The sequence below is a fragment of the Ovis canadensis genome, chromosome 6 (assembly GCF_042477335.2).
Source record: "Ovis canadensis isolate MfBH-ARS-UI-01 breed Bighorn chromosome 6, ARS-UI_OviCan_v2, whole genome shotgun sequence".
NCBI classification, from domain to species: domain Eukaryota; kingdom Metazoa; phylum Chordata; class Mammalia; order Artiodactyla; family Bovidae; genus Ovis; species Ovis canadensis.
Window position 1 is genome coordinate 83320237 of NC_091250.1, and position 19846 is coordinate 83340082.

At 39.0% G+C, this 19846-nt stretch overlaps 1 protein-coding gene across 4 annotated transcripts in view; it reads right to left on the reverse strand.

Annotated features, from left to right (window-relative positions):
- The window catches only part of TEC (tec protein tyrosine kinase), a 159801-nt gene that overhangs the window by 114684 nt on the left and 25271 nt on the right, over positions 1-19846 (reverse strand). Inside the window, exon 3 of one of the 4 annotated variants that reach the window (XM_069593084.1) lies at positions 11351-11432. The exons of the other annotated variants lie outside the window; for them this stretch is intronic. Coding sequence (XP_069449185.1) covers positions 11351-11371 — 21 coding nt within the window. The 5' untranslated portion in view covers positions 11372-11432. The remainder of the gene's footprint in view (positions 1-11350; positions 11433-19846) is intronic. 4 annotated transcript variants of the gene reach the window in all.

The window sequence follows — 19846 nt, forward strand, 5'->3', positions numbered from 1 at the left end:
AGAAGTTAGCTTTTCAAGCCTAAAGCACAATAAAAAGAAAATTCTATACACACTAACAAAGCACCAAAACACAGTGGACAGTCAGATAAAGTGAGTATACCTGAACTGTAGCCTTTTTCAAAAGAATCATTAGAAAGTTTACCAAAGGTGAGCATCACAATTAAAACTACAAAGCACACTAAGACAAGGAGGCAAATTTGACCAGAGAATTATTTACCCTTAATTCTAAGGCTTGTGGAGCTCAAAGATGAATTTCCCCAAGTGAAATGCCAGCTGTTATATATCTGATCTCTAAAAGGATAAAATTAAACACCTATGAATACCAGTTCCATAGAAAACATTCTTTCTTATTTTTTTATTGAAGGAGAAACATTCTTATACATCACTTGCAACAATTAAAAACTGTAAACTACATTCAAAAAGTATCATGAATATAAGCCATGATCTAATTACTGAGGAAAATGTGCACTGACTTTTGTTTATGGGATTATAATTAGTACACAAGAGTACTAGAGTGGGTTGCCGTTTCCTTCTCCAATTATATTAGTTTCAGGTATACACCAGTGATTCAATATTTTTATACACTATGACATGATTGCCATAAAAGTCTAATTATCTGTCAGCACACCAACTTATTACAGTATTACTGACTATATTCCTCATGCTGCATGTTACTTTTCCATGTCTTATTTGTTTTATAGTCGGAAGACTGAACCTCTTCATCCCTTCACCTGTCCTTCCACCCACCTCCCCTCTGGCAACCACCAGTTTATCTTCTGTATCTGAGTCTGTTTCCACTTTGCTTTTCTTTGTTCATTTGTTTTGTTTTTTAGATTCCAAATAAAAGTAAAATCATAGCATGTGTTTTTCTCTCTCTGATTTATTTCACTTAGACCTGGAAGGTAACCAGGTCCATCCATGTTGCTGCAAATGGCAAGATTTCATTCTTTCTTATAGCCAAGTAGTATTCCATTGTGTATATATACCACATCTTCTTTATCCATTCATCTATCAATGAACGCTAGCTACTCATAAATAATGCTTCAGTGAAGACTTACGGGTATATGTCTTTTTGAGTCACTGTTTTGTTTTCTTCAGATAAAGACCCAGAAGTGGAACTGTTGGATCATTTGGTAGCTCTATTTTTTAACTCTTTTTGAGGAAATTCCATACAGTTTTCTATAGTGGCTGCACCAATTTACATTCCCCCCAACACAGCACAGTGGTTCCCTTTCCTCAACATTTGTTGTTTCTTCTTCTTGCTAAGAGCCAATCTAACAGGTGGGAGGTGATACCTCATAGTGGTTTTGATTTGCATGTCCCTGGTGCTGAGTGACAATGGAGCAACTTTTCCTATGCCTTGTTTATCTTCTTTGGGGAAATGTCTATTCAGGTCCTCTGCCCATATTTTAATTGGGGCTTTTGTTTGTTTGTTGATACTGAGTTGTAGGAGTTCTTTGGATATCAACCCCTTATCAAATATACAATTTACAAATATCTTCCCCCGTTCAGTGGGTTGTCTTTTTGTTTTGTTGACTTCATCAAAGGCTTAGTTTGATGTAGTCCCATTTGTTTATTTTTGTCTTTGTGGCCCTAACAGCATATTAAAAAAATATTACTAAGATAGATATAAAAAAAGATTACTGCCCATGTGTTCTAGGAGTTTTGTAGTTTCAGGTCTTATATTCAAGTCTTTAATCCACTTTGAGTTTATATTTTAGTATGGTATAAGAAAAGCAATATACATAAATCTGCTGCATTTCTATATACTAATAACAAACTATTGGAAAGAGAAATAAAGCAAACAATGCCCTTTACAATTGGAATAAATTTAACTGATGAGATGAGAGACCTATACTCTGAAAACTCCTAAGACACTGAGGAAAGAAAGTGAAAACAAGGCAAATAAATGGAAAGGTATACCACTCTCATAGACTGGAAGAATCAATATCATTTAGATGTGCTACCCAAAGCAACCTACAGATTCAATGTAATCCATATCAAAATACCAATGTCATTTTTCATAGAACTAAAACAAATAATCCTGAATTTGTCTGGAATCACATGCATGCTAAGTCGCCTCAGTACGACTCTTTGCGACCCCGTGCTCTGTCCACCAGGCTCCTCTGTCCATGGGACTCTCTAGGCAAGAATACTGGAGTAAATTGCCATTCCTTCCTTCAAAAGATCTTCCCAACTAAGGGATCAAACTCGAGCCTCTTACATCTCCTGCACTGGCAGGCAGGTTCTCTGCCACTAGCACCAGCTGGAAAGTTTGGAACCACAAATGACCGCAAATAGACAAAACAATTTTAAGAGAGAAGAACAAAGCTGGGGTATAACACTCCCTGATTTCAAACTATACTACAAACTTATAGTGCTGTAATCAAAACTGTATGGCACTGACACAGAAAGACACAGATCAGTGGAACACAATAGAGAGCCCCCTAATAAACCTACACTCACACAGTCAAGCTACAGCAAAAGAGGCAAGCATATACAATGGAAGAAAAGACAATCTCTTCAATAAGTGGTGTTGGGGAGATTCCCCGGGGCTCAGTGGTCAAGAATCCACCTGCCACTGCAGGAGACAAGAGTTCAATCTCTGATCTGAGAAGATCCCTCATGCCATGTGGAGCAACTAAGCCCGTGCATCACAGCTATTGAGCCTGTGCTTTAGAGCCCAGGAGCTGTAACTACTGAGCTCATGTGCCACAACTACTAAAGTCTGTGCTCAGCAATAGGAGAAGCCACCATAATGAGAAGCTCATACACGGTAGTGAGAGAGTAGTCTCCATTCCCCACAACTAGAGAAAAACCCATGTAACAAAGACCCAGCAAAGCCAAAAATAAATACATGAAATTATTTTTCCAAAAAGAAAAGAATAAAAATAAATAAACAAATGGTGTTGGGAAAACTGGATAGCTATACACAAAAGAATGGAACTGGACCTTTCTCATACACACTCTCCCTAATGAAGTAAATTGATAATGTACTTCCCTGTTCTTGGCTCTACCCATCACTGCCATTGTCTGAACCACTTATGACACGTAATACTGTTGTTTTCAAAAACAGATGCAAGTTCACTGACACTCCTCCCAGGGAATTTGACTAGGATTTTGATTCCTTCAACTCATAGAGGACAGCAGAAGGGATACTGGGTAATCTGTGAGGCTAGGCCAGAAAAGGCCAAGTAGCTTCTGTCTTGTTTTTTCAGACTTCTCATTCTTGGGACAGTCTTACATGGAACCTAGCTACCATAATGAGAGAAGCTCCTGCCAAACAGAGAAGTCACATACAGGTGTTCCAATGCAGAATTCCTGCTGAGCCCAGCCTTCAAATCATCCCAGCCCAAAAGCTTGAGACAGATAAGTGAAAAAACCCTCAGATGATTCCAGCTCTCAGCTGTCCAAGTTGCTCCCAGCTATCAAGTTTTCCAAGATAAGAGCATGAGATATTGTGGAGCAAACATTCCCACTGGGCCCTAGTCCAATATTTAGCCTACAGAATCCACGAGTGTAATAAAGTGGTTGTGATTGTGTGCTGGTAAGTTTAAGGCGGTTAGTTACACAGCAATACATAACCAGGACATATAATTAATATACTTTATCATTCCTGATCATCTCATTCTCATTTCATTCATCTCTAATCCCTTTCAACCATCTTCCTTCCCTTAAATGTTTCCTCTTTTTCACTTATCCATCTTTTCACCAAGTTCAGTTGATGACATAATCTGTCCACAATAATAATTTCAGGGATTCATATATGATCATTCATTCTGGCATTTATTGCAAAGCCGTGATGTATGAAAACTATGCAGGAGGCACTGAAGAGGTAACAAAGGTTAGCAAGACAAGAACTCTGCTCTAGGCAGGCACAGGGAAAAGCAATTTAAAAACAAAGAGCTACAATGCAATCTGTTGAGGGCCATACAAGTGACCTGGACAAGTTGTTTTGGAACACCGATAAACCTTAAAAATTACTAACATGTAATCACTAAAGAGGAACAACTACCCCTCTTCAAAATATGGTGGACCATGTCAATGAGCATATTACAGAATTACAATCAAATTAACTGTAATTTAATGAAATTACAGAATTAAAAATACGTTTCCATGGGGGAGAAAGATTTATTCAATACAAATACTACAAATCTTTGGAAATAAACAAGGCCATTCTGGGTCTTAAATAATTGGGAAATGGTTTCACGGAACTTCCAGAATTCTGACAGATAGCTGGATGTACACCAACACATGAATAAAAGTATTAATAGATGTTAATATTCTGGTCTGTATAATCACTTCCACATATAACAGATATGAAAATGTTGTTCTTACTGAGTGGCTTGATTTTTATCTGAATCATAAACAGGAAAGAAAAGTTTACAATGGCATATGTTCACTCTCATTTTCAGAAGTTATGTACTGGCTCTCCATCATGAGATTTACTTTGGCATGTTTTGGTGTGAAGAAAAGAACTTAAAGACAAAAGCAGAAGTCTTGGTTACAGAAGAATGACTCTTTTAACTACATATATCCTTCACTTTACAGACCAAATGCATTCCAAGTATATGACTGAAATTAAAATAAAATTTAACTAGAGTAACATGTCTGTTTGAATTCAATTACAGAATTAAAAACATATTTTCATGGGGGGCAAGATTTATTCAATACACATACTACAAATCTTCGGAAAGAAAAAGGCCATTCTGTGTGTTAAAGAATTGAGAAATGGTTTCATGGAACTTCCAGAATTTGTCAACAGCTTGAATTGAAATTTAGTAGTTACAGAACTTTCACTTCGTCATCATCCTACTATTTTCAACTACTTTCTCCAAAACAAAAGTTTTCCCCACATAAGCATTCCCTAACCATACCAAGATTCTGAAGCTAGATACTTCTCCTTTGGGGGTGACAGCCAAGCATTAAATCTTAACATCATGTTTGGCCAACAGACGGTTGCATATTTCAGTGCAACTGAAAATTTCATTTGAAAAATTATATTCTATTAAAGAAACCGATGCCCAATTTTTTTCCCAGTGCTGTGTGAAATTATAAAAATCAACTTGACATAAACAAGCCATACTGGGACTTCCCTGGTGGTCCAGTGGTTAAGAATCTGTCTTCCAACACAGGGGATGTAGGTTCTATCCCTGGTCAGGGAACTAAGATCCCATACGCTAGGGGACAACAAAGCCCTCGTTCCACTGCCCCTGATACCCTGCGTTCTTGAGCCCACATGCCACAACACGACAAGTGCATGCACCATAGCGAGACGCTCTTGCACTGCAACTAGAGAGAGCCCGTGTATCACAATGAAGCCCGTATACCACAGCCAAAATTTAAAAAAAAAAAAGGCAATGCTGATATTTAGGCAGCCACAACAGAATAAATTAGCTGATATCTATGTATGTATGTACATATATGTTGGAGAAGGAAATGGCAGCCCAGTCCAGTATTCTTACCTGGGAAACCCCATGGACAGAGGAGCCTGGTAGGACAGTCCACGGGGTCGTAAAGAGTCAGACACGATTGAGCCCATGTGCACATACATACGCTATACAGATACATAAATCTCCATTCCATTCCACAGCAATTTCTCAGAAGCATATTACCAAGTATTTCTCCCACCCTGAATAATACTCTGTCTTAACAAAAAATCAAGCAAAACAAAGTATAACATTTGGCAGGATCCAGCAACCAGTACACTGCCTGAAATACAATAGGTATTCAATAAGTACTTGATAGCTTAACAATTTCACTCTATTTAAGCCTTGGTGGTATTTACCTCAGAAGCCAAACCACAAAAGAAACAGAAGTATCTACTTTCAGATCCTTCACCATTTTTAATTTTTCTTGTTGTCACTGCACAGATTTGCAGGAAAAATCTTTTTCAAAAGTACATCTATCTGTATTGCAAATCATCAGGGTCTTCGTCTTTTAATCATAAATCACCAAAAAAAAAACAGGATCTTTCTCTCCTCTGAGATGTTCCAGAGGATTAAGTATGACCTATGCAAGAAGTTCTTTTTCCTGATGGGGTTGGCAGCTCAAAGCTCTGGGTCTCACCCATCTCTGATGTTGGGAAATGATGGTGGTTCCTCCCAGATCTCCTGCTCTGTCTCGTCGAGGTGGCAGGTCTTTGTCCGCCACTATTCTGAATCCCTTGTTACAGTATAAAAGTGAGCCTCACGGTGTAGAAGAATCTTTTCTGCCCTCAGCTGACAATTCAACTGAAAGCAAAACTCACAAAATCTAAAGTCCTATGACGTTATCTCTAAGATTAATGCCTTGAAGCTGAGGAGCTCTAATGTTGTCAGCTCTAAAATTTTATGTAGCTCAACATTTTGGAAACCTACTTGTTCCCTATATTACCACTGTATTCAGTTCAGTTCAGTCGCACAGTTGTGTCCAGCTCTTTGCGATCCCATGAATTACAGCACGCCAGGCCTCCCTGTCCATCACCAACTTCCGGAGTTCACGCAAACTCATGTCCATCGAGTCGGTGATGCCATCCAGCCATCTCAGCCTCTGTCGTCCCCTTCTCCTCCTGGCCCCAATCCATCCCAGCATCAGAGTCTTTTCCAATGAGTCAACTCTTCGCATCAAGTGGCCAAAGTACTGGAGTTTCAGCTTTAGCATCGGTCTTTCCAAAGAACACCCAAGACTGATCTCCTTTAGGATGGACTGGTTGGTTCTCCTTGCAGTCCAAAGGGCTCTCAAGAGTCTTCTCCCACACCACAGTTCAAAAGCATCAATTCTTCGGTGCTCAGCCTTCTTCACAGTCCAACTCTCACATCCATACATGACCACTGGAAAAACCATAGCCTTGACTAGATGGACCTTTGTTGGAAAAGTAATGTCTCTGCTTTTCAATATGCTATCTAGGTTGGTCATAACTTTTCTTCCAAGGAGTAAGCATCTTTTAATTCCATGGCTGCAATCACCATCTGCAGTGATTTTGGAGTCCAAAAAAATAAAGTCTGACACTGTTTCCACTGTTTCTCCATCTATTTCCCATGAAGTGATGGGACCAGATGCCATGATCTTCGTTTTCTGAATGTTGAGCTTTAAGCCAACTTTTTCACTCTCTTCTTTCACTTTCATCAAGAGGCTTTTGAGTTCCTCTTCACTTTCTGCCATAAGGATGGTGTCATCTGCATATCTGAGGTTATTGATATTTCTCCCGGCAATCTTGATGCCAGCTTGTGCTTCTTCCAGTACAGCGTTTCTCATGATGTCCTCTGCATATAAGTTAAACAAGCAAGGTGACAATATACAGCCTTGATATACTCCTTTTCCTATTTGGAACCAGTCTGTTGTTCCATGTCCAGTTCTAACTGTTGCTTCCTGACTTGCATATAGATTTCTCAAGAGGCAGGTCAGGTGGTCTGGTATTCCAATCTCTTGAAGAATTTTCCACAGTTTATTGTGATCCACACAGTCAAAGGCTTTGGCATAGTCAATAAAGCAGAAATACATGTTTTTCTGGAACTCTCTTGCTTTTTCCATGATCCAGCGGATGTTGGCAATTTGATCTCTGGTTCCTCTGCCTTTTCTAAAACCAGCCTGAACATCAGGGAGTTCCCAGTTCACGTATTGCTGAAGCCTGGCTTGGAGAATTTTGAGCATTACTTTACTAGAATGTGAGATGAGTGCAACTGTGCGGTAGTTTGAGCATTCTTTGGCATTGCCTTTCTTTGGGATTGGAATGAAAACTGACCTTTTCCAGTCCTGTGGCCACTGCTGAGTTTTCCAAATTTGCTGGCATATTGAGTGCAGCACTTTCACAGCATCATCTTTCAGGATCTGAAATAGCTCAACTGGAATTCTATCACCTCCACTAGCTTTGTTCATAGTGATGCTTTCTAAGGCCCACTTGACTTCACATTCCAGGATGTCTGGATCTAGGTGAGTGATCACACCATCATGATTATCTTGGTCGTGAAGATCTCTTTTGTACAATTCTTCTGTGTATTCTTGCCACCTCTTCTTAATATCTTCTGCTTCTGTTAGGTCCATACCATTTCTGTCCTTTATTGAGCCCATGTTTGCATGAAGTGTTCCCTTGGTATCTGTAATTTTCTTGAAGAGATCTCTAGTCATTCCCATTCTGTTCTTTTCCTCTATTTCTTTGCATTGATCGCTGAGGAAGACTTTCTTATCTCTCCTTGCTATTCTTTGGAATTCTGCCACTGTTTAATACCACTGTATTAATACCACTGTATTCAGTTCAGTTCAATCGCTCAGTCGTGTCTGACTCTTTGCGACCCCATGAATCACAGCATGCCAGGCCTCCCTGTCCATCACCAACTCCCAGAGTTCACTCAGACTCACGTCCATCGAGTCAGTGATGCCATCCAGCCATCTCATCCTCTGTCGCCCCCTTCTCCTCCTGTCCCCAATCCCTCCCAGCTTCAGAGTCTTTTCCAATGAGTCAACTCTTTGCATGAGGTAGCCAAAGTACTGGAGTTTCAGCTTTAGCATCATTCCTTCCAAAGAAATCCCAGGGCTGATCTCCTTCAGAATGGACTGGTTGGATCTCCTTGCAGTCCAAGGGACTCTCAAGAGTCTTCTCCAACACCACATTTCAAAAGCATCAATTCTCGGTGCTCAGCCTTCTTCACAGTCCAACTCTCACATCCATACACGACCACAGGAAAAAACATAGCCTTGACTAGATGGACCTTAGTCGGCAAAGTAATGTCTCTGCTTTTGAATATGCTATCTAGGTTGGTCATAACTTTCCTTCCAAGGAGTAAGTGTCTTTTAATTTCTTGGCTGCAATCACCATCTGCAGTGATTTTGGAGCCCCAAAAAATAAAGTCTGACACTGTTTCCACTGTTTCTGCATCTATTTCCCATGGGATGATGGGACCAGATGCCATGATCTTCGTTTCCTGAATGTTGAGCTTTAAGCCAACTTTTTCACTCTCCTCTATTACTTTCATCAAGAGGCTTTTTAGTTCCTCTTCACTTTCTGCCATAATGGTGGTGTCATCTGCATATCTGAGGTTATTGATATTTTTCCCGGCAATTTTGATTCCAGCTTGTGTTTCTTCCAGTCCAGCGTTTCTCATGATGTACTCTGCATATAAGTGAAATAATCAGGATGACAATATACAGCCTTGACGTACTTCTTTTCCTATCTGGAACCAGTCTGTTGTTCCATGTCCAGTTCTAACTGTTGCTTCCTGGCCTGCATACAGACAGCCGGCGCAGTAAGCGCAGGCGGAGGCAGCGGCCAGCGCACTAAGCTCAGCCGAGACCTACCCCACGTCCGAGATCAGGGACAGCAGCCTAGAGTGCCAGGCTGCGCCTTGGCCGAGAGGAGCTACCCTGCCCCTGAGGGCAGGGACGGTGGCCGGGAGGAGCCACCCCGCATCCGAGGCCAGGGGCGACGCCCGAGGCCACGGCCAGAAGGAGCAACCCCACACCGGAAGCCAGGGGCGGCTGCTGGGAGGAGCAACCCCGCTTCCAAGGAGTGGTGGCTGCCCCGGCGCAGGAGGGCCTAGAGGAGCCATCCCTCGCTGAAGGTCAGGAATGGCGGCGAGAGGAGATACCCCTCATCCAAGGTAAGGATCAGGGGCTGTGCTTTGCTGGAGCAGCCGTGAAGAGACACCCCACCCCCAAGGTAAGAGAAACCCAAGTAATATGGTAGGTGTTGCAAGAGGGCATCAGAGGGCAGACACACTGAAACCATACCACTGTATTAAACACAGGAAATTCAGCCATCTAGAAGGCAAGCCTATATCTTTTGACATATTATCTCTAAAAATTTTAATGTCTCCTGACAGAGCTGTAGAAGATACAACCAATGGTTCTTTATACATTATCCTAAAGATTTCCTTCCCTATGTCACCCTGTCATCTTATTTCACCAATTACTTACATTAGAACTCCTGGTTTAAGCAGAATGATTTAGTAGAAGGAACCTAACTTTTTTTCTATTGGAATATGGTTGATTTACAAGACTGTGTTAGTTTCAGGTGTACAGGAAAGTGATTCTGTTATACATACACATATATGTAGTCTTTTTCATATTCTTTTCCATTATAGGTTATATTACATATAGTTCCCTGTACTATATAGTATGGCCTTGTTTTTACCTATTTTATATATAGTATTGATAGTTTGTATCTGCTAATCTCGAGCTCCTAATTTATCCCTCCCCCACCTCCTTTCCCCTTTGGTAATCATAAATTTGTCTTCTACATCTGTGAGCCTGTTTCTGTTTTGTAAATAAGATCATTTGTGCCATATTTTAGATTCTACATATAAGTGATATCATATGATATTTGTCTTTGTCTGACTTACTTCACTTAGTTTGATAATCTCTAGGTCCATCCATGTTGCTGCAAATGGAATTATTTCATTCTTTTTACAGCTGAGTAATATTCCATTGTATATACATCCCACCTCTTCTTTATCCATTCATGTGTCAATGGGCATATATGTTACTTTCACGTCTTGGCTACTGTAACTAGTGCTGCTATGAACATTGGGATGCACATATACTTTGTACTAGAGTTTTCTCCAGATAAATGCCCAGTATTGGGATTGCTGGATCATATGGTGACTCTATTTTTAGTTTTTTAAGAAACCTCCATACTACTTTCCATGGGGGCTGCACCAATTTACCTTCCCACCAACAGTGTAGGAGGTTTCCCTTTTCTTCACATCCTCCCTAGCATTTAATGTTTGTGGACTTTTTAATGATGGACATTCTGACTACTATGAGATAAGTAGTTTTGATTTGCATTTCCCAGATAATTAGTGATATTAAGCCTCTTCTCATGTGCCTTGGGCCACCTGTATGTCTTCTCCGGAGAAATATCTATTTAGGTCTTCCGCCCATTTTTTGATTGGGTTGTTTGGTTTTTTGTTATTGAATTGTCTTGGCTGTTCATATATTTTGGAAATTAAGCCCTTATCAGTCACATTGTTTGTAAATATTTTCTCCCAGCCCATAGGCTGTCTTTTCATTTTGTTTGTGGTTTCTTTCGCTACACAAAAGCTTATATGTTTGATTAGGTCCCATTTATTTATTTTTGCTTCTATTTCTATTGTCTTGGGAGACCGACCTAAGGAGACATTGCTACACTTTACGTCAGAGAATGTTTTGCCTATAGGAGCCTGAACTTTTAAATCTGACCGACCTGGCTCTAAATCTTAGCTTTGCCATTTATTAGCTGTATAACTTCATACAAGTTACTTAACTCGTTTGACACTATTCCCTTACCTTCATAATGAGGATAATGGTACCAACCTTAATGGAGTAACATGAGGTATAAATCAGAAAAATGCACATAAAGTTTCTTATACACAGCAGTCAGTTCATTTTGCCATACCTTTGTTTTGAACTGATACATGTCTTCATATTCCACAACTGTTAACTGAGTATCTGCTAAGTGCCAGATATGCTATCAGATTCTGGGAATAAAGCAGAAGACAGAGCCAATAAGGTATCCACAACGTAGGAGAAAGGACATATATAACGGAAAGTAAAAATATCATTAACCATGTGGTAAGTGCTATATCACAGATGGATACAAGCTTCAGCTCTGCCCGAAGGTAGGAGGTAGAAAGATAATCAGAGAAGATGACGTCTGAGCTGGGGTAAGGGCTGAGTTAGTTGTCACCTATGGAAGATGGTCGAACAAGGGCTCAACCCCACTAAATGCAAGGTGAGTTTGAAGAAAAACAGTAAAAACAACTTCCATTAATTTAAACATATTCTATTTCAATAATCCTTTCTCTCTTCCATTTCTACCCGAATACACACACATATTCCCAAAGGAGAGAATGGTATTTACACTATCAAAAAGAAATCAAAATCCAAACTGATTCTTTTCCAGCCTTGTATTCATTTGTTCATTCATTTTTCAACCAAAGAGTTTGTTTAAAATCTACTCTACATCTAACGCTGTGAGAGGGTTACAATAGTGCAATGGAAAACACAGGCCTCACCTTCTTCAAGCTTACACTCCAGCAGAGTTTCTGTCTAAAGCTTTAAAGAGCCCTCTCCTCCAATATCCTTCTCAAGTGCCATACAGAGAACTGTGACGTTTACAGCTTATTCACATCCAAGTTATTTGTTTACAGAAAATGAGAGCTGGGTACTCCAATAATTAGAATCATCGGGTCCAAACCTCTCTACCGATAATTCGGAGTACACAAAAGCTGAGTTTACAAATACTACTTCCCTCTCTTTGTTCATTAATACTATTATTAGGACCTTAATTTTTAAAACTAACAACTCACTGTAGCTATTTTTAAGAATTCTAGATTAAAATTATGTTTTAAAAAATGTCATTCAAATGTAAAGTTTCATAAACACAAAGTCACAGCCCCTTAGCTTTTAAAATTGCACCCCCACTCAGAATTTCATTAAATGAGTTAATACACAGAAAGCACTCAGAAGAGCACATGCACTTAAGTGTCACGTGTTCACTCTTAGTCTTACCATTTTAATTTTTGTAGTGCTACTATTATCACTAAGAAATTAAAATGTGCAAGAGTCCCATAGTAAGTGCAAGTGCCATTTTATAAATGAAGAAAGAAAAGAGAATGTAACTAATATAATACCTTTAAGAATAGAAATCTTGTGTCCTTACTTTCAGACTTTTATAGTAAAAGTCTGACTACATTAGATAGCTGATTAACTACATTAAAATTTTTATTTTTATTGATTTACAATTTATACCTTGTGTACATTCAGAGAGAAATTGAGACACCTTACAATAAAAATACATCACTATTCACAATAGCCAAGCAGCACTATTCACAATAGCCAAGACATAGAAACGACCTAAATGCCCATCAACAAATGAACAGATAAAGGAGATGTGGTACATTACTCAGCCATAAGAAAAGAAAGAAACAATGCCATCTGCAGCAACACGGAGCAACGCAGATGGACCTAGAGATTATCATACTAAGTAAGTCAGAAAGACAGATAACATGATTACCACTTCTATGTGGAATCTAAAATATGATACACGTGAACTGATCTGTGAAACAGAAACAGAAACAGAGAACAGACTTGTGACAGACAAAGGGGAGTGGTGTGGAGGGAGGCAGGGATTGGGAGTTTGGGGTTAGCAGATGCAAACTACTATATATAGAATGGATAAACAACAAGGTCCTAGTGCATAGCACAGGGAACTATATTCAATGTCCTGTAATAAGCCACAATGGAAAGGATATGAAGAAGAATATATATATATATATATGCATGTATAACTGAATCACTCTGCTGTACAGAAGAAATTAACATAACATTGTAAATCAATTATACTTCAATAAAGTAAAATTTTAAAAACTACATGAACATGGGAATTTCCTGGAGGCCCAGTGGTTAGGACTCCATGCTTTCACTGCCAAGGGCCCAGGTTCCAACCCTGGTCAGGAACCTAAGAGCCACAAGCCATATGACTCCATCAAAAAAAGAAAAAAAAAGAAAAAGAAACATGGACAGAATTTAACCAAAGATGTGTAAGGCTTATGCACTGGAAACTACAAAATGCTGTTAAAAGAAATTTAAGACCAAAATAAAGGGAAAGATGTCCATGCTCAAGGACTGAAATTCTTAATATTGCTAAAGTGGTACTCATTATCAAATGATTCTACAGATTCAACATAATCTGTATCAAAATTCCAATTGCCTTTTTTTTTTTGCAAAAATGGACAAGCTAATACTAAAACTAACACAGTAATGCTGAATAGCCATTTAATCTTGAAAAACAAAAGGTTGGTGGTCTCATAGTCCCAATTTCAAAGGGAATGGCAACCCACTCCAGTACTCTCACCTGGAGAATTCCATGGACAGAGGAAACTGGTGGGCTACAGTCCACGTGGTTGCAGAGTCAGACACAACTGAGCAACTAACACTTTCACTTTCACTAAATATTACAGGAATTCAAACAGTGTAATATTATATAAAGACAGATGTACAGATCAACAGTATAAAACTGGGAGTCCAGAAAGAAACCCCACACATCAATGGTTAATTGATTTTTGATGAGCATGCCAAGACTATTCCACAAGGAAAGAGTAGTCTTTGCAACAAATGGTTCTGAGACAACTAGATATAAGTGAATTTGGATCCCTACTTCACACCAAAAACAAAAATGATTTCTAAATGGATCAAAGACAGTGTAAAAACTAAAATTACAAGAACTCTCAGAAGGAAACATAGCAGTATGATTTTAGTTCACACAATGGTTTTTTAAACACAACTTCAAGAAGAGCACAAGTGACGAAAGAGAGAAACTGGACTTCAACTCAAAAACTTCTGTATGTCTAGGGACACTACAAAGGAAGTAAAAAGACAACCCACATATGGGAGAAAGGATTCACAAATGACATACCCAATAAGAGTCTGAAGAGAAGTGAAAGTCACTCAGTCGTGTCCAACTCTTTGCAACCCATGGACTATACAGTCTGTGAAATTATCCAGGCCAAATACTGGAGTGGGTACCGTTCCCTTCTCCAGGGCATCTTCCCAAACTGGGATCGAACCCAGGTCTCCTGCATAGAAGGCAGATTCTTTACCAGCTGAGGCACCAATAAGAGTCTAGTATCCAGAAAATATAACACAACTGAATAATTTTTTTCAAATTAACAGGTAAAGGACTTAAGTAGACATTTTCCCAAAGATGTCAAAAGGCTAAGAAACACTTGAAAAAATGCTCGACATCACTAGCTTTTCAGTTCAGTCCAGTCGCTCAGTCGTGTCCGATTCTTTGCGACCCCTGGACTGCAGCACAGCAGGCCTCCCTGTCCATTACCAACTCCAAGAGTTTACTCAAACTCATGTCCATTGAGTTGGTGATGCCATCCAACCATCTCACCCTCTGTCGTCCCCTTTTCTTCCCACCTTCAATCTTTCCCAGCATCAGGGTCTTTTCAAATAAGCTAGTTCTTCACATTAGGTAGCCAAAGTATTGGAGTTTCAGATTCAGCATCAGTCTTTCCAATGAATACTCAAGACTGATTTCATTTAGGATGGACTGGTTGGATCTCCTTGCAGTCCAAGGGACTTCAAGAGTCTTCTCCAACACCACAGTTCAAAAGCATCAGTTCTTCAGTGCTCAGCTTTCTTTACAGTCCAACTCTCACATCCATACATGACTACTGGAAAAACCATAGCTTTGACTAGACAGACTTTAGTTGGCAAAGTAATGTCTCTGCTTTTTAATATGCTGTCTAGGTTGGTCATAACTTTTCTTCCAAGGAGCAGGTGTCTTTTAATTTCACGGCTGCAGTCACCATCTACAGTGATTTTGGAGCCCAAGAAAATAAAGTCTGACCCTGTTTCCACTGTTTCCCTATCTATCTGCCATGAAGTGATGGGACTGAATGCCATGATCTTCGTTTTCTGAATGTTGAGCTTTAAGCCAACTTTTTCACTCTCCTCTTTCACTTTCATCAAGAGGCTCTTTGGTTCTTCACTTTTTGCCATAAGGGTGGTGTCATCTGCATATCTGGTTATTGATATTTCTCCTGGCAATCTTGATTCCAGCTTGTGTTTCATCCAGCCTAGTGTATCTCATGATGCACTCATTAAGTTAAATAAGCAGGGTGACAATATACAGCCTTGACATACTCCTTTTCCTATTTGGAACCAGTCTGTTGTTCCATGTCCGGTTCTAACTACTGCTTCCTGACCTACATATAGATTTCTCAAGAGGTAGCTCAGGTGGTCTGGTATTCCCATCTCTTTCAGAATTTTCCACAGTTTATTGTGATCCACACAGTCAAAGGCTTTGGCATAGTCAATAAAGCAGATGTTTTTCTGGAACTCTCTTGCTTTTAGGAATACATAAATCAAAAGCACAAGGAGATCCTACTATACACATACTAGGCTCGTTATAATCCAAAAAAAGGAAAATAAGGATTGACAAGAATATGGAGAAACGGGAACCCTCATCCGTTGTTAGTAGGAATGTAAAGTGATACAGCCAATGTGAAAAACAGTTTGGTAGTTCCTCAAAAGTTAAACATAGAGTTAAGCTATGACCCAGCACTTCCACTCTTAAGTACATACCCAAGAGAATTGAAAACATATATTCACAAAGAGGCTTATAAACTACTGCACATAGAGGTATTAGTCATAATAGCCAAAAAGTGGAAACAACCCAAATGTCCATACACTGATGTATTGAGATATATATAAACCCATACAACTGAATGTTATTCCACCAGAAAAAACAATGAGGTGCTGATTCATAGTGCAACACAAATGAACTTTGAAAATATTATACTAAGTAAAAGAAGCCAAGCACAAAAGGCCACATGTTTTATTGATTCCATTTATGTGAAATGACCAGAACACCATTTATGTGAAATGTCCAAAACAGGCAAACCCACAGAGAAAGAAAGTAGGCTATCGTTTGGATGAAATGAAGAGAGAATGGGGTAGGGTGGGTGTGTACAGAAATTTCTTTAAATGATAAGAATCTTCTGGAATTAGATGGTGGTGGTGGTTATACAACATTGTAAATATATTAAAAACCACAGGATTGTACTCTTCAAATTGGTTCAAATGGTGGTTACCTGAATTTATTCTCAATAAAAAAATTCAAGAAAAATATAAATGTACAACATGTAAATAACATACAGATGAGAATCAAAAGTAAAAGGAGAAATCAGAAACCAAAAGGAAGGAATAAAACAGAGTGAAACCAGGCAAAATTTATACGGAAGTTGGTTCTCACATCAGCTCATACAACAGAAACTGAATATAATCAAAATTAGCCTTGAATGTTCCATCGAAGACACGGCCACGCTGTCTCCAGATAAGCCCAACACAGCATTAACAGAAATGTCCACCAGCATTGGAAGTTGTATCCATTAGCTCTTGATGAGAAAAATCACCAGCAAAATAAACCCCATTCCATAATTAGGAACATAAAAGCAATTAAAATGTATTCTTCCTCCTGATTCTGTCAGGGGAACAATTCTGATCTCGATGTCCAGAATGGCCTCACTCATATTTTGAGCACTTGCAGGCTATCAGCCAGGACACCTCAGGTCCCTTCCATGTGACCTCTTCAACCGGACAGCTTAAGCTGATACATGTAGTTCTCCAGGTTCCAAGAGCAATAAGAGAGAGCAAGCCCCAATATGCAACACACTTTAGGTCTCTGAATGATTTACCTTAGCTATTATCTCATTGGCCAAAGCAAGTCATATTACCAAGCCCAGATTCAGAATGGGAGGTGATCTTCAACGTGGAGGAGGGAGAGGAATTATGGAGACCACTTTGCAAACAATCTAATAATCTGGCAGAGAAAAACAAGATTCTGGTTGTTTTGTTTGGCACCAAAGTACTTAACTTGAACTCAAGGGATAGTTTGTATGAAAAACTTACCTCTCACCACTAAAATCACATTCAGTACTGTGAGATGCTCATGGAAAAACCTTGACAAAGACAGACAAGGAAGCAGGCGGTTCCCACATCTCCCAAAGCACACACCCTCTGGAGCATATGCTTCTGGAGTGGAAAGGTGAACAGAAGCACCCACATTCTTTAAATTGTTGTTTCTCTAAAAAGAGAGCTACCATATGGCCCAGCAATTCCACTTGTTGGTATATATCTAGAAAAAAACATAATTCGAAAATATACATGCACCTCAATGTTCACTGCAGTGCTGTTTACAATAGCTAGGATACGGAAGCAACCTAAATGGTCATCGACAGAGGAACGGATAAAGACAATGTGGCACACTTATACAATGGAATATTACTCGGTCATAAAAAGGAAAGAAATGCCGCCATTTGCAGCAACACGGATGGACCTAGACATTAACGTACTGAGTGGAGTAATTCAGACAAAGACAAATATCATATGATTTCACTTATATGTGAAATCTAGAAAGATGATACAAATGATCTTATCTACAAAACAGAAACAGACTCACAGACACAGAAGACAAACTTATGGTTACCAAAGGGGAAGGGTGTCAGGGGAGGGATAAATTAGGAGTTTGGGATTAATGTATGTAATAGTTTATATAAAATAGATAATCAATAAGGACATTGATATGGCACAGGGAATGCTACTCAACATTCTGTAATAATCTATAAGGGAGAAGAATTTGAAAAGGAATATATGTATATATATACATATACATGTTACACATATACATATATATATGTATAACTGAGTCACTGTGCTGTATACCTGAAATCAACAAACTGTAAATCAAATATACTCCAAGATAGAATAAAACTTAAATTTTTAAAAATGGTCCAAGCTTTAAAAAAAAAATGTTGTTGCTTTCCTTTGTTAACCCATAGGATTTAATTCCCCAAAGTTTAATGCACATAGGCTACAATGCTACTACACACTGATAACCAGAGCAATAAATTTGGAGCTTCTCAAAACCCAGGGAAGGGATAACATAATGCTTCACAGGATAGGAAATTTTTTATCATAAGAGACACACCAACTGATCAAAAGGAAAACGTTCCCTGTCATTAAATTCTAAGGACAAACTAGTTTATGGGGTCATAAAGGACAACAAAAGATACTACATGATACATCTTGAATAGAAGTTTGGGCAGAAATTATAAAAACATTCCTCACTTGGCTATTTCTTATATTAACACTTCTTAATAGCTAAGTGGAGAAGGCAATGGCACCCCACTCCAGTACTCTTGCCTGGAAAATCCCATGGACAGAGGAGCCTGGTAGGCTGCCGTCTATGCACAGAGTCGGACACGACCAAAGCGACTTAGCAGCAGCAGCAGCAGCAGCAATAGCTAAGTAAATAAAGCCTTATAAAGCATTTCTCCTTGAGCTAAGCTAGACAGGTTACTTTCTTGTTGAGTCAAGAAACAAGAGTAGATGGGAATTCCCTGGTGGTCCAGTGGTTGGGACTCAGCAGTTTGGGTTCAATCCCTGGTGGCAGAACTAAGATCCCACAAGCCACAAAGCATGGCCAAAAAAAGGAAAGAAGAGTAGAGTACAGAATTAGGTAAATAGATACAATCCTTGAGCGATATCTGATAAACACTCTTAAGCTCATTTTCAATAATAGTTAAATGAAATTCAGACTTACTCTCCAACATGTGAAAGAAATGTAAATATTACATTAATAAAATAATAATATATTTGCTGTAAAAATTTTTGAAGGCTAAGTATTTTCAGATACACCCTCCTGAAAGATCTAAGGTAATAGAAAACACCAACAATTCCAAAGATCCACAGCTTCACACTAGAAGCATTTACATTTTGAGATTCTGACTTCATCTGATTTACGTCTTGCTTCTTGACTTCCTAATATTTCTAACTTTGAACTAACAGTCCTTTGAACTAACAGACCGCTATATATAAGAATTACTAAGACCCTAGCAGATGTCTTTTTCAGTATTATTTCCACCAAATCAGAAAGCAGTAAAAAGCAGAGTGGTGGCAGATGTGGTTCTCAGTTCACAATATGAACTGCACAAGTAAACACTAATATTTTAAATGAGTGAAATACGAAAACAGATTCACAGCAACTGAACAAAAATCTTTGAAGACTGTGAAGATACTCTAAGACAGGGTACTACATTTTTTTCATACCACCATCCTCACCCACCACACACAGAGCACAGATTCCAGGAAGGCTGGTGAAAACAGTTGCTTAAATATCACCAAATGTACACATGAACTTCTACAAAATACATTTTAAATTACCATTCATTTAATATATTTGCTTTATATTATAGTTTCAAGTTTAAGTTCAGTTCAGTTGCTCAGTCACGTCCGACTCTTTGCAACCCCCTGAACCGCAGCACACCAGGCCTCCCTGTCCATTACCAACTCCTGGAGTTTGCCCAAACTCATGTCCATT